Below are 17,997 nucleotides of genomic sequence, written 5' to 3'. Positions count from 1 at the left end.
TGGGACAAATGCGCCTGTCTCCAATATTGGAGGGGACACGTCCCCTCCGTCCCCCCCGGTTCCTACACCCTTGATCTTCATAAATACATAAGGGCCCCCAGCCGTGTAGTGTGCATGCACTGCATCTCATGTTGGACAATTGGAAGAAATGGCAGATGGGGATTTAAGAGAGAGAGAGAGAGAGAGAGAGAGAGAGAGAGCGAGAGCATAACATTGGGGTTTCTGTCTTGGCATACTTGAATTTGTTATTATATTGTATTTATATATTTTAAGTTTTTATTTGGTTTCTGGGGGAAGTGTGAGTAGGGGTGTATTAGTTCCCAATGGACATCAAGCCAATCAACCAAAGTCACATAAATTGCTACTGACCTCCCAAGAATATTTTAGTATTTGAAATGCATTTCGGCATATTTTAAAAGGGCCATTCTGCAAAAGCTTTATACAAATGAAAACATTTTCAAATGTTTTTTTGTATTCGTATTATATTTTGGTTCTACATGGCAAAAGAATTGTCACCCTCCCATTTGGCGTGAATGTCACCTGTGGCTTCATCCATTCCAGAAACCAGTTAAGAAAAATGAAAATTGAAATGGTCACACTCACTTGCAACGGCTGGAGCAGAACATAGGTTGAGATTGTGGTTGAGGATACACATCTCTGCCAAAGTTGCTCCCAGCCTTTTTAAGACGTTAATTCGGTGCTTCCCCTCTTCGGGGTCGGGTCCCCTCTTGGTTGCCCCTGATATGCATTTGGGGTCACAGGAAATATCTGACATAAGCTGTAGAAACTATTTTTTAATCAAACATTTTATGAGGTCTCCTTGACGTCAAAGGATTCATAACCACAAGCAAACAACTACTGATCACCAAGTTTGTAATTAAGCGATGCGATTAAGTACTCCAGGATATGTGATATTTCCGGCCAATGGGAATTTAGCAAACTATTTGCTTGGAAGCAGATGAATGTTAAAATTGTGGTAACAAACATTTTCAGAGCTTGAAATTTGGGCCAAAAAAGGGTTTGGAACCACTGACTTAAATATTGGCTTTGTTATATTAATTGGCATATAAAAGGCTTGGGACAGTTGCTGCCTCTCTTGATATCTTCCACTGATGACCCAGAATAATTCCACATATTTTTTTATTGCTTTTCTTTGTGTTACTTGACCTGAAAACTTAGCCCAATATCAAACATGTTTTTTGGAAACATGGAGCCAATAGAGAGCAAAAGTACTTGACCAAACCAGCACAATTATACACGTGATTACCCATGCGCCTGAATCTCTGAAGGTGGCTATATGATTGGTCTACTTTTCTATTATTATTTTATTTTTCATTTGGATCTTGAACTTGACGTGCCCTGACCCCCCCACAAAGAACTCCTCTTATTTCCGCCATTATTCAACTATTTGATATTTATTCGGTCGGTTGGGGAGTTTCTCTGTCTCAGTTATTGTCCTCGTGCGCAAAAGGAGGAATTTGTTTGAGCTTTCGAACATTGGGAGGAGGGAAGTTATAAATGCAAAAAGCGGTGGATGGAGGTGTACAACAGCCAATAAAATCGGTTTGACAAAATGAAGGAGTCATACATTTTTTTTCTTTAACATATTTTCATCTTTCTTTAACTTTAATTGTATGAATCGATATAAGCCTGTAACATGATAATTTTTTTTATCTAACCTTATTTATTTCTTCAACTTCTTCAACCTTTCTGTAGTTCGAATACAATATAACCCAGCGTGGTTTTCTGGCACATTTTCATATTGACCACTGGATGTCACTAAAGTCCCCCTGAAGCACTAGGGCATCTTATCGTATCATGTGATCTAATGTGATATGCTGTCATGTCCGCCATACGGTTCCTCCTCGTTGCCACTAGTTTCACAACTCCCAAAGTATTGCTCCCTAGTTTAACTCAACTGAACCACAGTTGACAGTCGTGTTGTGTCGGTGCAATGGCTGGTGCTGCAGCTGAGGTGGAGGAGTCGTTAAGCAACGCCTTGTCTCTTCTCGTTAACTTGGGCAAAGTGATTCTTCAAAATGCAAAGCAGGAAGCAGGAGGTAAGAATTAGAGTGACATTTGAACTGCACATTTGGACAATTGTATAATAATCTACGAACAATCAATGCTTTGTGTGTGGTTGCTCTAGGTAGAAAAGCATATATGCTATTTATCTGTATTTATAATCTATTAAAGAGAATAGTTATTAGGATTATTAGGATTATATCAGTAATATAAGATTGCAATTGCATTGCCAGACAAAATGCCCTCTGAATAGATGCATACACAACTTATGTACTGCATACCTTACCATTTAGAATTTTCTCAAAATTTAAAATATTTATTTTGATAAAAAGTATTAATGTACAGACTTTGGTATGCTATTTTTACTACAATGGAATAGCGGGACCTGGTAGATTAAAACCCTACTGGTATTCTAGGGATTGAGCAAGACTCTGAAATCCCTGTCATGCTCATTGCCAGCACAATAGCCATATTACAAAAGTCTTAAATCTTACTATGCCCCCATTGTTCTCCCAACAGCTTCCCTGGAACAATTTGTCCCTAATAAGATCACTACGATGTTTGGGTTGATGACCGCCGCAGCTGACTTTTACAACAGGTGGGAATTTGGGTTAAACCTGCATAACATTACATTGCAAGATGTTTGTAATGTTGCTTGAGTGTAAATCATTTTCTGGTACACATTACTTAAAATTCCAAGGGGACGTCCAGAGTTCAAAATGAACACCTGCCATTAGCCAATGGCCGATAGATTTGACCAATGGGCAGGTCAAAGTAAATTCAGGGTTGTTATATCAAAATAACTCTAGGTCCCAATTAACTAAACATTCACTTATCCTCCTTCTCCGAATTCTCAGTACATTACAGTGTCAAGAAGTTACATCTTTAACATTACATTTATATTAATGTAGGGCAGTAAAATGTATTTAAATCACCTTAATAATTGCACTGATTTCAAACAGACAAAATAAACCATGTTTGCTTATGAGATGAGCCCTGTATAATCAAAGAAAACAAATCCCTTTACCACAGGGTTTAACGTAAAGATATGACTAAAAGTGTGGTAATAGCATTAGGCAAAACCATATCTAATAAATAATACAATCCTCAACAAAGCCTTTGTTTGATAATGGCTCCTTTAACCATGTCACTACATTAAAGCAGCGTTTAGTGTTTAGCTTTAATCGTGACAATACTTAGACAAATAAAATTAGGTTATTGAATATTATAGAGAGATAACACCCTGGTTGCCAGGCACCCTTGGGCCAGCTCTGATCTAAGCTTGAGATAAGGAGCTTCTTTCAGAGGGCTTTCAGGAGGTGTAATAAAATACACCTATAATTCCCTTGGAATAGGGCACAGAGTTGACTCTGCTTTTATCCTGTTTTATCCTGTTCCAAACATGTAGGCAAGATATAACTTATACTTCCTTTAAACCTCTGTTATTTTCTCCCATTGTAGTTGTGAGTGCAGGGCTTTTGCATCCTCAAACTATTACCCTCTTGCTCTCGTGCCGTCAAGTGTGCCATTGTTGGTTTTGTGTGTCTGCCCGGCAGGATTGGTGTGACGAAGAAGAGTGATGCAGAGTCTGCATGGGCAAAGTGTTACCAGTAAGTGGGATTTAAAGTGGACCGAATTAAAAAGATTCATAGAGAGAAAGAGATACGGATGGATTGACTCGTCGATGGGTGCATTTTATTCTTGAGAAACGTTCTAAATCTCTGAAACACACTGCAAGTTTAGTCCGGCCAAAGTAAACATACATTATGCATCCACTTTATTGTTCCCCCAAGTGACATTTTGAAAATATTTCAAAAATCTCTCTCCCTAGCCAAGCAGCTGTGAGAGAAGGAGTTGAAAACCTTCTACAGTTGGAGGTTGGTTCATTACATTTTCATGCAATCTTTTGTTTTCCTCTGTCTTCATAGCTGCCATCTTTTAACTGTCTTTCTTGTGTGTGCGTGTGTGTGTGTGTGTGTGTGTAGAACGAGTGGGACTCTTTTGTGGCGAGTGTGGATGAAGGTTTGAGGCCAGCTGAGACGCAGGGGCCTAAAGGTTTCACGGCAGACAGGCTGAGCGGCGACCTGGCCCTCGTGGACGCACGCAACACAGAGTGCGACACACACACACACACACACACACACACACACACACACACACACACACACACACACACACACACACACACACACACTCATTGGATATTGCGTGTTTGTGTGTGTTAAAGAGCTGTGACTCTGGGCCAGTACCTTGGTAAAGGGCGGAGCCTCCTCCTGGTTCTGATCCGACACTTCGGATGACTGCCGTGACGAGACCACGCAGCCGAGCTCGAAGCAAACCAGGTCGGTTATGTTTTATCCTCTGCACTGCCTGTTTGGTAAAGTGCATTTAATTCATGTCAAGAGTCACAAATATTATTTTGTGTGTGTGTGTGTGTGTGTGTGCGTGTGTAGGCCCTCCTGGGAGCTCGTTCGGCACGGGTCTTATTGGTCTCTTGTGGTAGTGTGGAGGGGGCCAGGCTGTGGTTGGAACAGACTGGATGCACATTCCCTATGCTGTTGGACCCACAGAGAAAGGTGTGCACGAGAGACTGCCCGTGTGTGTGTGTGTGTTCTACTTAGCTTATATGTGTGTGTGTGTGTAAGTGTGTGATTGTGTCTACTTCTTTAAGGAACAGTTAATAGATGAGTAATACTGTAATACTTAGTTATACACATGCCATACATTTGTCCTAGATCTGCAGGACTATATATGTGTGGGTTTGGTTATTGATTATCACACTTAGTATTGATGCATGTGTCATTTGCCCCAGATTTACAGGGCCTTTAGGCTTGGCTCATCCTACGTCAAGGTGCTCAAGTTCGATTTCCTGCTGCAGATGGCCGAGTGCAAAGTCGCGGGCCGTGAATTACCCGACGTCCCCCACCGCCTGCTGGGAGACATCTGGCAGGTGAGGCGCTGGGACCTTACCCCCCCCAGGCATTTGTTAGGCCAAAAGGTGGCCTGTATGGATGCATGTGTGCGCCTAATATGCACCATGTAAGCTTTCCCATGAGCAGCTTCGGAAAATGTTAACGCTTCTGAATGACGTCAAGCCGAGGCTTATGTCAAACCAGGACTAATAAATACCTTCCAGCCAGAGGACCTCCCTCTCCCTGGACACCCAGTCCTTCTCAGCGTTGAATGCCTTGCTGTAGGGCTCTGAAAATAATTTAGGATTTGATCGTGATTTGGAATGGAACGATCTCCAAAGGAATATAATTGAGTTGAAATGATTATTTTTCAATTTTTTCTTTTCTAAGCATATTTGTTTAATTCATTAAATGTTTTATAGAAATTGCAGCTGGATATATATTTGTAAATTATTTTTGATTTGAACATTTTCAATATGAACATTTTGTGTATTTTCTTAAGAGGCAATTTCAAAGTTCTCAGTTACAAAGTGTGTTTTTGAGAGAGATGCTGAATAAATGCATCATGATTTCAAACTCAAAAATAATCGTTTGAATAATGAAATCAATAATAACATGATTTCAATATTTAACAAAATAATCGTGATTATGATATTTTCCGTAATCGGTGAGCCTTAACCTTGCTGTGCATTTATCGCTGCTTTGGGGACGCTTTCCTCTTGTTGTTTCGGGTTAATGCCCTGCACACTTTTCAAATGCCATTTCAATGTATGTTTTCAGATGGGTGGAGACTTTTTGCTGGACCAGGAGGGTAAAGTGCTCCTCTCCCACCCCTCTCAGCACCCCCTGGACCGGCCAGCTATGGCAGACCTCCTGGCGGCCATGCCTGGGAAACCATAGCTAGGTAAACACAACGCCGGCGGGAGGCAGCGGTGGGGACGCGGCACTGAGACTCCGACAGGTGGAGCGGCTCTCCTTGGCTCACGTTGATGACGTCACGCTCTCAAACTCATGAAGACCATGAAGAGGCGTGGCTGACAGATAGCCTGTGAGTGGAGGAAAAGATGGCCGCACTACCTCTGTGGTAGTGTCAGTGCTTTGGAATAGTCCTACTATTTTGCCCCCCGGACTCTAATAGTTTTTATTATAAATTTCCTTTTGATAAAAAGAAAATGGTCAGGGTTAGTATTTTAGCAGTAAGTAACTATTATAAATGATTTACAGGTGTTATTGGGATGTTTACTGAAGGTGTTAACTCTAGCTTTCTGCCAAGGGAGGAATTTCTAACAATGAACACTTATTTGGCAGATCCTATTGGTTTACAGAAGTCCACAGATATCAGACTATATGCAATTGAGTAACCCATGAAGGAATGTCATGAAGGAAATTGTGTTTAGCAGATGAGCATATCAACCATAAATTCTCCATGATGTCCGCCAGGGTGAAGTACATATTTTAATCATATTTGATTCAAAGGAATGGAATAGTTGCTGGAGATCACTGTGATTTTAAACCTAGCTCTAACTGTAACGACATCACTGTGAATTTAAACCTAACTATAATGTCATCACTGCAGTCGTCCCCCTTGTTCAGGATGATAAGAAGTCTAAGATCCACTGCCTCAAACGACTGGGCTGTTTGGAAAGGAAAAGGCACTTTACTTCCCGACACTTAAACCAAATTACCCTATTCTTATCCACACATCCACCTAACCCGAACCTCATTTAACTTGGGGAGAAAAGGCTGCAGTGGAAATGACATGTATTGTGGGTTTAAGTTTGGCCTTGTAGTAGTCGGTTGAATTTTATTGAAATGGCAAGGTATTTTGTAAAAAAAAATAAATATATCTTTATGAAATTGATTACAATAGAATCAAGAAACGTAAACAATCTTTAATACAGTGCATTCTGAAACAATATATGTTAAGTCTTTGATGTAATTGCATTATGACAGCAAATCAATCATGTTTAACAATGTTTTCCCTATAATGAGTAACTCGCTAAATCAAAACATAAACACATTTGTGATTTCACTGCCTTCTCAAGATAATCACTTAGCACCATCAAAGTACATGAAATGTTTATATCTATTTGTATTCATGTATCTTATGTTCTAGCTAAAACATTTATGTTTTTGTCACCTTTTATGATTAAACCAAGTGATATATTTATTTTCATTATTTAAAATTGAATCCAATGTAAAAAGATGAAAGTTTAGACCTGACTTTACTTCTGCTTAGCTATATTAGCAGTTTCCTTTTTGTTTAACCTTGATATGGTCTAAACCTTAAAAAATAACTGTTGAGGGCAGCAACCACACAAATGTGGAATCCTGGGTTATTGCTCTTCATAAAAGAAAAATCTTAAAGTAGAAGTTATTGTGGAGTAGACACTAACACAATCCTGACACATTTTTATTCAAATTGGGAATGTTCATGTAACTTCATAAAAAAAAGTTACAAGTTCAGGTTTTAACATTGTGCATGCTTTTAAGCTACGGATTGAATAACAACACTCCAGCATTGTGTACATATGATACTGATGATGTCTTTTTATCATTTTAACAATATACTGCATACATAGAGGGTGTAGCAGAATAATGTTGGGACAGAGCCTTGATTAATATCAATGTCAAAAGACCTCTTGAAAATGTTATTTTAAAGCTTTTGAAGAAATGGGTAGCTCATTTCACACTTAATATGTGCATTGTAACACAATACCAAAGTTAATTTATGTATTTATTTGATGTGATATGATATTTCTACCTCAAAAAAAGTAAATCATAGAAAGCAAACCCATTTAAACAACCAACCACCAGAGGGAGCCATTACATTCTTGCTTCCTCAGGGGCCACAAAACTTTGAACAAGTCAAACACGTAAAATGGTGATAAACGGTCCCTCCGACTCTAAATGGCCACCCTGTCGTCGAACTCGCAGAGGTAGCTCATGTTGCGGTCGCAGTAATGGTCCCACCAGTCACCGTCGTCCGACGACATCGCCACGCAGTTCTCCCGCCTGCCGCCGTCCGGCTGGCTCGACAAGAAGTGTTTGCGCCACTGGAAGTAGGAGACGCGCGTGCCGTCGTCGAACAGGTACATGCCCTCCGAGAGCAGGTCGTTGATGCCCAGCCACACGGGCCAGTTCCCGGGCTGGTAGAAGGCCTTTACGTAGTCTGCCACCGCCTCCTGTTCCTTGCGGTCGCGGGGCATGGCCAGGCGGCCACCGCGCTCCAAGCACTTCCGTGACGCCCCCGCATAGTCCTCAAAGTTTCTGTAGACCAGGTAACACTTGTAGCCAACCCGGCGCCCTTTCTGGCATCCTGAAGTGTGTGGGGGTAGAAGAGGGCAAAACGTGACCTACGATTGAACCCACACTTCTTCTTATGCTAGAGTGTGTAGTTTCAAACTCTAGCAAAACGTCCACTGAGGGAAAGCCAAAAACCCCAAACGGGTATAGCACATCGCCCCATTGGCCCATTGGTATTTTTGTTGGTGTTTGTTGAGGCAGTATCCTGAAGGGCCAGATGGTTTGTTACACAGAACCATATGGGAAGTTGTCTTTGAAAACACTTTGGAAAAGGGCAGGCACACACACACACACACACACACACACACACACACACACACACACACACACACACACACACACACACACACACAGAATTCTAAGTAGGGTGTTTGATTAATCATCTCTTTGTCTGTCTATCTCTGTCTTATCACGTAGATCAAGAGTTCCTCAGAGGACTGATTGATCTGAACCACTGTGGTTCGGTCACGAGCGCATAACTTGAAGACTGGCAAGATGGATTCTGCATGATTGTGATCTCACGGATTCAGATGCCTTGGTAACTGTGCTAACGCCTTTAGACAGGATGTCTTTAAGTGTTGTGGAAATTCACACATCAAGGATACCACCACAGACAGCATGTCTATGTCTATCCCTATTATCCATTCTGAAGCCCATATCATTAATGAACCAATAATGCATATTTTGTAGCCTGTGTTTTAAACACATTCTGTAGAACCATGAAACAGAAGAGACATATGCGTACATTTAATTTACATTTAATTTCCCGTACCTTCCAGTCGCCCCATCTCCTTACGATTGTCTTTGCTGTACTTGTCCAGATCATGGATGATGTCCTCCAGCTCTACTACTTTGCCTGTAGCGAATCAAAAGCGAGCAGTATGACAGGGTTAGCCTAACATGTGAACAAGAACATGTGGATGTCATATATTCATTGATTGGTGGTGAAGTTTAAGATTCAAGACTTGTAGTGCTGAACAAAGCAACCTATCTCACGCTGTACTATATGTTTGTGTCGTTATGCCATTGCAATTCAACAATTCAAGAAGGACTACATACTTGATGGCTCTTGTGAGTTTGCTGACCCCAGGTCACAAATGGAACTAAAGGTAAGTGAGAACCACCTTACCATCTATACGGGATAAGCGGTCCCCCATCTGGGAGACTTTGACGTCCAGGGTGTAGTGGCCAACATTCAACTTATGAATAGCCTGGTCCATGTCTGCCAGTCTGGACACTGCGGTTGGACAACATAATAGAATGTGTTATGACAATGTAAGAATGCAGGAAAACACAACACCAAGTGAGCATGGATCAACAAAAAAACAGCTTTTTACTGGCGGCATTAACTGGTTAGGTTTTGGATTTAATGTTGGACAATCTTGGAAACTGACGATGGTCTGATTTGCGGTTAATGTTCTGAAGATGCCGCACAGACTTTGGGACGGGTTCATCTGTAAGCATTATACAGTACATGTTACCTACAGATGTAGTTGTATGTGTTCTCAAAGTCCGACAACTGGCTGGTGGGCTCGGGTTCTGGCTCTGAGAGCTGATCAGGAACATCACCTCTTGCCTTTTTCATTTCCACCACGGATGGCTAACACACACACCCACCACACACCCACACAAATTAATCAAGTGAATGCGGATTCATAGACAGCTTGTCTAAAACCAGCCCGTATAACAGAAGAAACAACTTTATTACATTAACATAATGTAACATTTACCATGCCTGTGCAGTAAACCAGGTATATTGGTTGTGCCTGCATTGTCTAAAGATATTGCAGGTCAACCTACAAAAATGTCTTTGTTCAAACTGCCAATCTGCACGTGACATTAGGCTTCTCTGTCATTGCTGCTGCCTTATGCCATTGGGTGTGGACTTTTGTCAATGACACACACAGACACACACACATACAGGCATACACACACAGACACACAAGCACACACACACACACACACACACACACACACACAAAGAGACATGCACATAAGCGGTTAAATTCTCACCTGCGTTGGTGGAGCACAAAAACCCAGAGAACACAGACACAACATAACGACAACGGAGAACTGAGGTCCCATTTTCTTCTTTCTTCTTCAACGATTTTCCTTGAAACGCACTCCACTACGGACTCTTCCCCAGCCTCCCTCTCCCTCGGTCTCCCTCTCTCTCTCTCTCTCTCGGAAAAAGTCTAATTCCTTTTCTTTCAAGCCTCAGAGACATGCGTCAGGGGTGAGTGTAAGAATCTGGAATGTGCCGAATAAATAAATGTTCCGAGCCAAATAGATCTTTAAAAAATAAAAGATAGAAGTCAAAACATCCTCGCCGATGCAGTATTGACCTACAGTTTGGTTCTGAGACTTTCATGCTTGTGAGTGTGGTCTGCACTCCTTTTAGAACGCCTCATGTCCCAAAGACAAACAACAGGAAAGGCCTTTGTTTTTGATCCCACCTCCCGTTTCCACAATTTATGTGACTTTACAAACACTCCCACGCTCACACTCACACACACACACACATTGGGCCCAGCATTTTTACCACACAAGTTGGTACTGCACAACCAGGTCTTTTCACCCACACCAGTATGGTCAAACTTAAGAATGACTATCAATGCACTCTTCTCACACTTGCTGAAGAAATTCAGGAAACACAAATAAACCAACAGGAGAGCGGGCCCTTCTGCAGTGAATGTGCAGAAGGATTACCATAAAGCTTTGGGTTTTTTGGACCAATGCCCTGTGACCGTGGCTGGAAGCTGGCTCACATGAGGCCAACGGCACAGGAGGTATGCCAGTTAAAATGCCACAAGAATCTCTCGCAAGTTTGGACTCCTTACTTCTCAAAAGAGCCCATTCAAACAGGTTTCTCCTTGGGATCTGGACCGTGGCCTTGTTAAGACTGGGTGGGGTGAGGGGAGCAGGACACAACATTGACCGCATGGAATTGCGCACTTTTTCCCCCTGAAGGGCTGCGCCGTCTTGGACACGGTTTCCGACATTCCGGTCCGTTTCAGACATCATTTGGATTGGTGTGAGAATTGGAGATTTCTCTAACTTTTCCACCGATCAGTAGACAATTCTGAACAAGGTGTTTAAAATATTCAAACATTCCCAAATATTATTGCGCTGTGTAACAGGGATGTGAATGTGCAGCAAGCCTTGATAGACTACGCAATCCTCCTAGTTTTCTTAGCTCTCATGTTTGAACAGAGGGCTCAGACAGTCGCTTTTGAAAAAAGCGTCTTCTATATACCCTTAATATAAATACACTGGGACCACAGAACATCTGTGTCTGCCAACATCCATCTTTGGTTTGTCTACTACTTTACCATGCTGCAAAGTGGTATGAAGGGAAGGCTTAGGAATCAAACCCCGCTGAGCGATGGGTGGAACAGTGAGGTGGGTGTGCACAGGCCTCGTACCGCAACGCAGGGCTTCCTCTGGGACGGCACAGCTTGCCTCAGGACATCCTCCTCTCCACTTCTCCTTACTTTCCGACATGCCATTCTTTTTGTTTTGGGATGTCGTAGGATGTATTATGGGCAACCTTGTTGCCTTGGAGACAGTCCCATTTCCACCTTGTTTTCCACCACAGCAGACGACTTCTGAGGTCACGACTGCTGCCTATTTTCAGGTTTTCGGTGGTGTTGTTAGGGAGGGGGGGGTGGTGTGGGCCGGGTGCCAATTGTGGGCCGGGTGCCAATTGTGCTTGCTTGGCTTTTCCAATGGCTCGCAAGTAAGCCAGACGGATTACGGACTTGTACAGTAGTGTTTTGAGCACAAAAGCACCAAACAGGGCTGTGAGGAATTCATTGTGTTTAACATTGTGCAGTCTTTGTCTAAAGCATGAATGACACATTAACATTTCTCTTTGTCACTGGGATTCTTATGGACCAATAAAGTAAAACAAACAAGTCTCATTCATTACATTTTGAGTTTGGTTTATTCACTTCATTGTGATTTCATGAACACACAAGTGTAATATATGGTATATGAGAATACAATCAATGGATATTCTTTGACATAGAAAAGTCAGTAAAATAGTTTTCTAGAAGTGTAAAATGGAATTTTGCGCTACAATGCTAGCAGTAACCAACCACTCATGCATATTTCTCTGCTTTTCATCATATAAATCCACACATCATTCGGAATATGAACAAGGTCTGAGACATAAAGTTGTCGGTTAAAGAGCAACCAAACACTGAAATCCAAACCCACAGAAAGGGCACGCTCTCTGGTGAATCCTACGTCATTGCAATGGCCCATTCTGATTGGCTCCATGGAAGCCAATCACGAAAAAGCTGCTCAGGCGGCTCAAGTTCAGTGTTTGATTGCTCTTTTATTAAGGGTGGCAGGACTTCCAAGTGCTGGCCTGGAGTTAAATTCCCTAGCGTGTCATCCCACTTCCCCATCACTCATCCTAGAGGAAGGTACATAGTGGCACACCATTTCACCCACACTCCAGGAATCCAAAATAACAATCCATGAATTAACCCAGGGTCTAAAAGAACATACATACATGACTATATTTGCTATATTTGCTAGGAAGGGCAACCGGATGAGTACAAAAACATGGTAAGGCCTGTATAACAGAGTGCTAGCTGGATTGTACCTTTAAGCATGAGGCTAGTGCATACCTTGGGATCCAGAGTTTTTGTGTATACACACACACAGACACACACATGAATGCAGCTCATGTCATGGAAAATGCAAGCATCAAAAAACAACAGCAGTGCGCTACGCCCTAACAAGCCACCATAAATAAATAGAGGGGTGTAACATGTGTTCCATTCTACCCTTTTTTTGTTTCCTAAAGCAAGACATGGAAGTACTGAAGTAAATCAATGACATGGTGGCAATACATTGAGAGTGATGGCAATGGCTGATTGGGTCCAGGGCTGCGATGGGTGATTATGTTGCCGTGGTTACCAGTTGTCTAGGAAGTCGAATCCCGTCTTCAGGATACTGTTGTTTGTGTTGAACTAATAGTGGAAGAGCCAGGGCATGGAGCGAGGGGGAAGAGGAGGGAAAGAAGGAAAAGAAAAAGAAAATCTTGTCACATTTTCTTGAAATAGACGCAACCTTTATGAAACGAAACCATTACCACCATGGAAAAAACAAATATGTAATTCTCTTCGTGATAATGCAACAATAAATCAATGTTTTTTTAATCAGAATAACAATTCTGTGCGTCACAATACATATCAACCAAACTAGACAAAACATGTGGCGCACCTGGGCGAAGGTGGGGCTGTTGGCCAGCGACGGGTCCTCCACCTCCACTTCCTTCTTCTTCCTGCGGCTGTGGTCGTGGCGCGGAGACGCCCCCGGGGGCTTGGTCAGCTGGCTGCTGGAGAACATCTCGTCCATGGCGCTGCCCACCGACGGCAGGGTGCTCTGGCTGCGCTCCCAGCCCGCCCCCGCCATGCTAGCCTCCGGGATGGCCGTCGGCAGGGGGTCGGCGGCGATGGAGATGGTGGCGGGCGGGACGACCGCGGGTTTGATGGCGGCCGGCGTGGTGACGGCCGCAGCAGCAGGAACGGCCACAGGGACGGGTGGCGGTGGGGCTGGGGGCTTTGGGGCGCGGTGCTTGGACGGGGCCGCCCTGGCTGGGGCTGGGGGTTGGGGGTCGGCTACCTCCAGCACTGACTCCTTGATGGTAGGGGTGGACTCCTGTGGGGCGGGGATGGGTTATTGGTTTCCTCTTACCTGGGTTCAATCTAAGCTCTAAAACAATTGGATGTTTTTCCGAGAAACCAAATACTATTAACAGACAATGCCATGCGATCGCAAAGCTACAGCGGGTGACAAGAATTGCAACTCATTTCAAGCAGAAACGGCACACACATCCGCTTATACATACTAAATGTACATGAAGTGAATTTGCTACAGGTTGCTGCTCGGTTAAGGGAGCCAGGTGTACTGTGGTTTTGTTTCCTACCAGTCGAAGGTAAGAGGGGAGGGGCTTCTCCCCTTTCTCCAGGGACTTGATCTGGCTCGGGGTGAGGGACTGGAAGTCTGCCTGCTCTCCTTCCAGCCTGGTCCGCTCGGCGCTGATCTTCCAGAAGGACGACTCCTCCTCGGCCCGCCACCCTGGACCCTCGCTGCTGGCCACCTGTTTGAGAGGCACGGTCAGGGTCTTACTGCTAGAGCCCCTTTTATCATAACACTGCATCATGACAAGTTCAAAAACAAAACTAAAGACATTTCCATCATCACACGCTTTATTCCCTTCAGCAGGAATGTGCCAGGTTGCGATCTGATATTCTGTGGCGTTTGAAACGGGTGAATATTGTTTTTCCTTCATCCGAGCAGGTCTGGTTCTTAAAAAGGTTTCCTGAAGTAATGCTACAACCCATCAGTGTTGTGAGAACGGCTCCATTCACGAGTCTATTTGTGTTTGAAGGTGGCCTAATAACTGCACTGTTCATACCGCCTCCAGGTGTGACCAGCCTTCTGGGGCGACCCTCTAACAGTCAGTGAAAAAAGTATAAATAGAAAGGGTAGCAGTATTGTCCTCAGAATTATCTGTATGCTTTTTCATTGCTCATGTTTCCTAAATCCATATGCCTGGTTGGTCCATTGACTCCGTGTGACTAGGCTTTATTAGGGTGCATTCCTAGCCATATCCTGAACTGCAGTCATCGGCAGCCTGCCTTTGAAGCAAACTCCAGCTATCCCTACAAAACCCAACCTATACAGTCCTTTGAAGTAATTCCACAGAGGGTGTAATGTTTTTCAGCTTTGACTCGTAGAATCAGGGATTTCTTTCCAAAGCGAGGGCAGGTGAAACCGTGCAGACGTCATATGATAATTAGTGGCAGAGAAAAAGTAATTCATGTTACTGATGAGATGTGGTAAATTTGTCAGGTTTGGAAGTAGCAACAGAGTGTACTGTGTAAATAAACAATGCAATGTTCAACTACCCTGTAGCAAGGTCCCATTTTGATGATGGTTAACTGGGTCAATTAACACATTTGCTTTTATGTTGAACACCTTTTTCTTTTAATAAAATAAGCGCCACTAATGAGCCCAACCTAATTCTCATTCTCCACTTTGTCTGCAGAGCACGTCTGGGTACGCCTCTGCCTCATTTCGGGCCAGACAAAACTGGATGATTTAATCTCTGATATGCCCCTAGTATGGTTGAAATTGTTAAATGATATATTCAGTTCAGGGTCTAGTCAGAGTCATGTTGCGTAGCCCTCCATTGGAAGGTGTTCTTGGATCAGGCCTACCTTGTTCCCTGCTGTGCTTTTGTTGAGCTGGCCGGCCACAGGCAGCTTGGAGGCCTTGGAGTCGGAGGATGAAGTGCCTTGCTCTGTGGTTCCTGAGATCAAGCTGAACTCCAACTGACTCTGCACAACAACAACAGCAGCACATGACTATCAAACCTCATCATCATATTTTCAGACATGAAATTTGTGTATTTTTGACTGGTATAGTGATTGATTTTGGTATAGCCAAGAAAGCATTGTCCAACAATATAAAATACAAGCCTCTTTCTGGGGTTTAAATATGGAGCTGGAGACATAATGTTTGTCTTGACTCTGTTTGGCTGTTAAAGTAAACAATTGAACATTGGTTCTAATTTCTAAAAACAGGCAACCAATGCGGAGTGGCTAAAAAGGGTGATAGAGTGGCCTGCCAAACTTACAGTCTGCTCGGCAGAAGATCTCAGTACAATTCAAAACCATGTCTTTGTTTACAGAGACAGCACAACCAAAGTAAGCACTAACCTGAGAAAAATGTACATAAAGTTTATTGAATATTTTTTGGTGAAAAATAAAATCCCCCCCCCCCCTCTAATTGTCAGGTAGTGTGGTGTTTTAATTCGGCAAATCACATTGAATAAACAAGTCAGATCGGACATGCATTTTATGTATTCATGGTGGAAAAAGCAGTTTAAAAGGGTGGTTTACCTTGGTTTCCCATGAGAAGGGGGCGGAGTGCTCATCTTGCCAGGTGATGTCCTAAACAAAGACGCACAGCTGTGATTCAATACACGCACGCAGGCAGGCGCACCCTGACGGTCAAACACGTCAGGCCTGCTCTGGGAATAACTTGGGGAGGTGGACGCCTGTGCTATTTGTTGTCATTGCACTTATAATCTCTCTATTGTGCTACCAAAACTAACACAAACTGACATCATCACCAACACTGTCACTCTTTCTAGCCTGGCGTTTTATGATGTATCTCGTCGTGTGGCTACGTGGCTAGGCTAAGTCTTAAATATCCTTCTATCACCCTACAAATAGTCAGAGTCGGCTTGAAAAAAAACATTATCGTTTCAAATACCTCGTCTCCAAAGTGGACTATTTTCTGACCCGTCTGAATGAGCAATTTAGGGTAACAGACGACTTCTTCCCGGTCCACTCTGTGCATGGCGTATCGAGCTCGGATGTGAGGATCCATGAGAGAGTTGTCGATGGCGTTGTCCTGCTCGTTCGGAGTCATCTTCTCCCACGACGAGCCGTGGTCGGCTTTGATCCTCTCCCTCTCCTGCATTATTTTCCTGGCCATCGAATTGATGGAGGAGAAATACTCCAACTTCTTTTCTTCCATCCTGTGGGCATCTAGCCCTGCCATGGTCGCAGCAGCCATTTCTAGTGGCTGCCAACTCTCGAGTTGGTTAGGGAGGGGGCGGTGGGCGGGGCTACGGCGTGACGTGACGTGGACATAAACACAGCGCCTCTTCCCCCCGTAGATTTACAGTGACGCCTACTGGTGGGACTAAGAACTGCAATTAGAATTTGGCCTGTACACTCCGTATTAAAGAATTTGAACGGGAAAGTCAATCTAATTCAACATTTTTTTTTCAATTGTCTAATCGTCAAGTTGCAATAGAACATGTGTCGATGAGAAACACCGTTGTGTAAATCATTATTAAGCGTTGTTATGTCATGTAGGTTCTGAGTGATTGTAACCCATTGACTGAAAACAAACAGCAAACAACATATTTATATATAAAATATAAAATATTTTTTTCATTACTCAACTGTGTCAGACGATTGTTTCTATTTTTAAAAAATAAAAAAATACATTATATATATATATATTTTTAGGCAAATACGTGCATGAAATATAAGGGAAAACAATCACCCACATCGATCCCCCATTTTCCTATACCCGATACTAAATGTTGTGATTAAAGTGATGATATTACGTTACCCAACACAGGGATTATACATGGCTGTTCTATTAAACGGGTCAGTCACAGTGAGTCGACGTGGTCACACCACGTGACGTCTACCTATCATGTGTTGACTCATCATGTGATTCAGTCAGTTCCTGCTAGCTTACCGAAACGACTACTGGAGACTTTGCTGTATCATGTAGTGAAGCAGAGCGAACTCGATCGCCAAAGTAAACAACCATTCGTGTAGAAAATATGGGAATTACACGTCAACTGAACCATTCCGTCCCGCGGAAAACCTGTCTGACTTTACTCCTCGGACTCTCGTCGATGCTGTTGTCGGCCCGGTCAAGTGCAAATGGCTTGGATGACAGCAGTCTGTGGTACCGAGATCTCTGCAGGTAATGTAACCTTGTAAGAAGGAAGGAGGAAAGACTTCGCGTACAAACGATGATAATCCTATGAAATGTATGTCAGTTTGTGTAGACTCTGGCTATGCCAAATGTATATATGCACGTCACATTCTGCTGTCTGGCTACATTGTTTTCATTCAGCCTTCCTTGTGCCAATTATTTACTATCTGGTTCAGCAGGAGCATGACTCATTTTCGGGGTA

At 43.1% G+C, this 17,997-nt stretch overlaps 4 protein-coding genes across 4 annotated transcripts in view; 2 read left to right on the top strand and 2 right to left on the bottom strand.

Annotated features, from left to right (window-relative positions):
* The first annotated feature begins 1,851 nt into the window (after window positions 1-1,851).
* On the top strand, window positions 1,852-5,852 carry selenol (selenoprotein L). The gene is made up of 9 exons (XM_079753767.1): window positions 1,852-2,060; window positions 2,545-2,623; window positions 3,582-3,635; window positions 3,857-3,902; window positions 4,011-4,138; window positions 4,253-4,367; window positions 4,479-4,601; window positions 4,838-4,975; window positions 5,718-5,852. The coding sequence occupies exons 1-9, from the start codon at window positions 1,955-1,957 to the stop codon at window positions 5,835-5,837; spliced, it is 909 nt and encodes a 302-aa protein (XP_079609893.1). The 5' UTR covers window positions 1,852-1,954; the 3' UTR covers window positions 5,838-5,852.
* A 1,991-nt stretch (window positions 5,853-7,843) lies between these two features.
* Window positions 7,844-10,592, bottom strand: clec11a (C-type lectin domain containing 11A; the record flags this gene model as incomplete). Its single annotated transcript, XM_079753768.1, has 5 exons — window positions 10,257-10,592; window positions 9,729-9,843; window positions 9,373-9,480; window positions 9,016-9,099; window positions 7,844-8,256 (listed from the first exon to the last, which is right to left on the bottom strand). Exons 1-5 carry the CDS (start codon window positions 10,326-10,328, stop codon window positions 7,844-7,846), a joined length of 792 nt encoding a protein of 263 aa, XP_079609894.1. The 5' UTR covers window positions 10,329-10,592.
* Window positions 10,593-12,191: 1,599 nt separating this feature from the next.
* cUnh1orf198 (chromosome Un C1orf198 homolog) lies at window positions 12,192-16,873 on the bottom strand. Its single transcript, XM_079753425.1, has 6 exons — window positions 16,545-16,873; window positions 16,169-16,219; window positions 15,485-15,604; window positions 14,188-14,361; window positions 13,482-13,919; window positions 12,192-13,228 (listed from the first exon to the last, which is right to left on the bottom strand). Exons 1-6 carry the CDS (start codon window positions 16,848-16,850, stop codon window positions 13,172-13,174), a joined length of 1,146 nt encoding a protein of 381 aa, XP_079609551.1. The 5' UTR covers window positions 16,851-16,873; the 3' UTR covers window positions 12,192-13,171.
* Window positions 16,874-17,545: 672 nt separating this feature from the next.
* igf2r (insulin-like growth factor 2 receptor) overlaps window positions 17,546-17,997 on the top strand; it is a 44,314-nt gene continuing 43,862 nt past the window's right edge. Inside the window, exon 1 of the mRNA XM_079754084.1 lies at window positions 17,546-17,783. Within this exon, the coding sequence (XP_079610210.1) occupies window positions 17,638-17,783 (146 nt within the window). The 5' untranslated portion in view covers window positions 17,546-17,637. The remainder of the gene's footprint in view (window positions 17,784-17,997) is intronic.

This window comes from Pollachius pollachius (assembly GCF_949987615.1).
Source record: "Pollachius pollachius genome assembly, chromosome: 16".
In the NCBI taxonomy this organism is placed as follows: domain Eukaryota; kingdom Metazoa; phylum Chordata; class Actinopteri; order Gadiformes; family Gadidae; genus Pollachius; species Pollachius pollachius.
The sequence above is the reverse complement of the archived record's forward strand: the minus strand, read 5'-3'. Positions and strand labels throughout refer to the sequence as shown.

Coding starts and splice junctions, on each gene's coding strand:
- cUnh1orf198 (XM_079753425.1), bottom strand. CDS start 16,850: ATGGCTGCTGCGACCATGGCAGGGCTAGATGCCCACAGGATGGAAGAA. Junction 15,605..16,168: donor CCTTCTCATGGGAAACCAAG/GTAAACCACCCT, acceptor GTTGTTGTGCAG/AGTCAGTTGGAGTTCAGCTT. Junction 13,920..14,187: donor TCCCCTCTTACCTTCGACTG/GTAGGAAACAAA, acceptor CCCGCCCCACAG/GAGTCCACCCCTACCATCAA.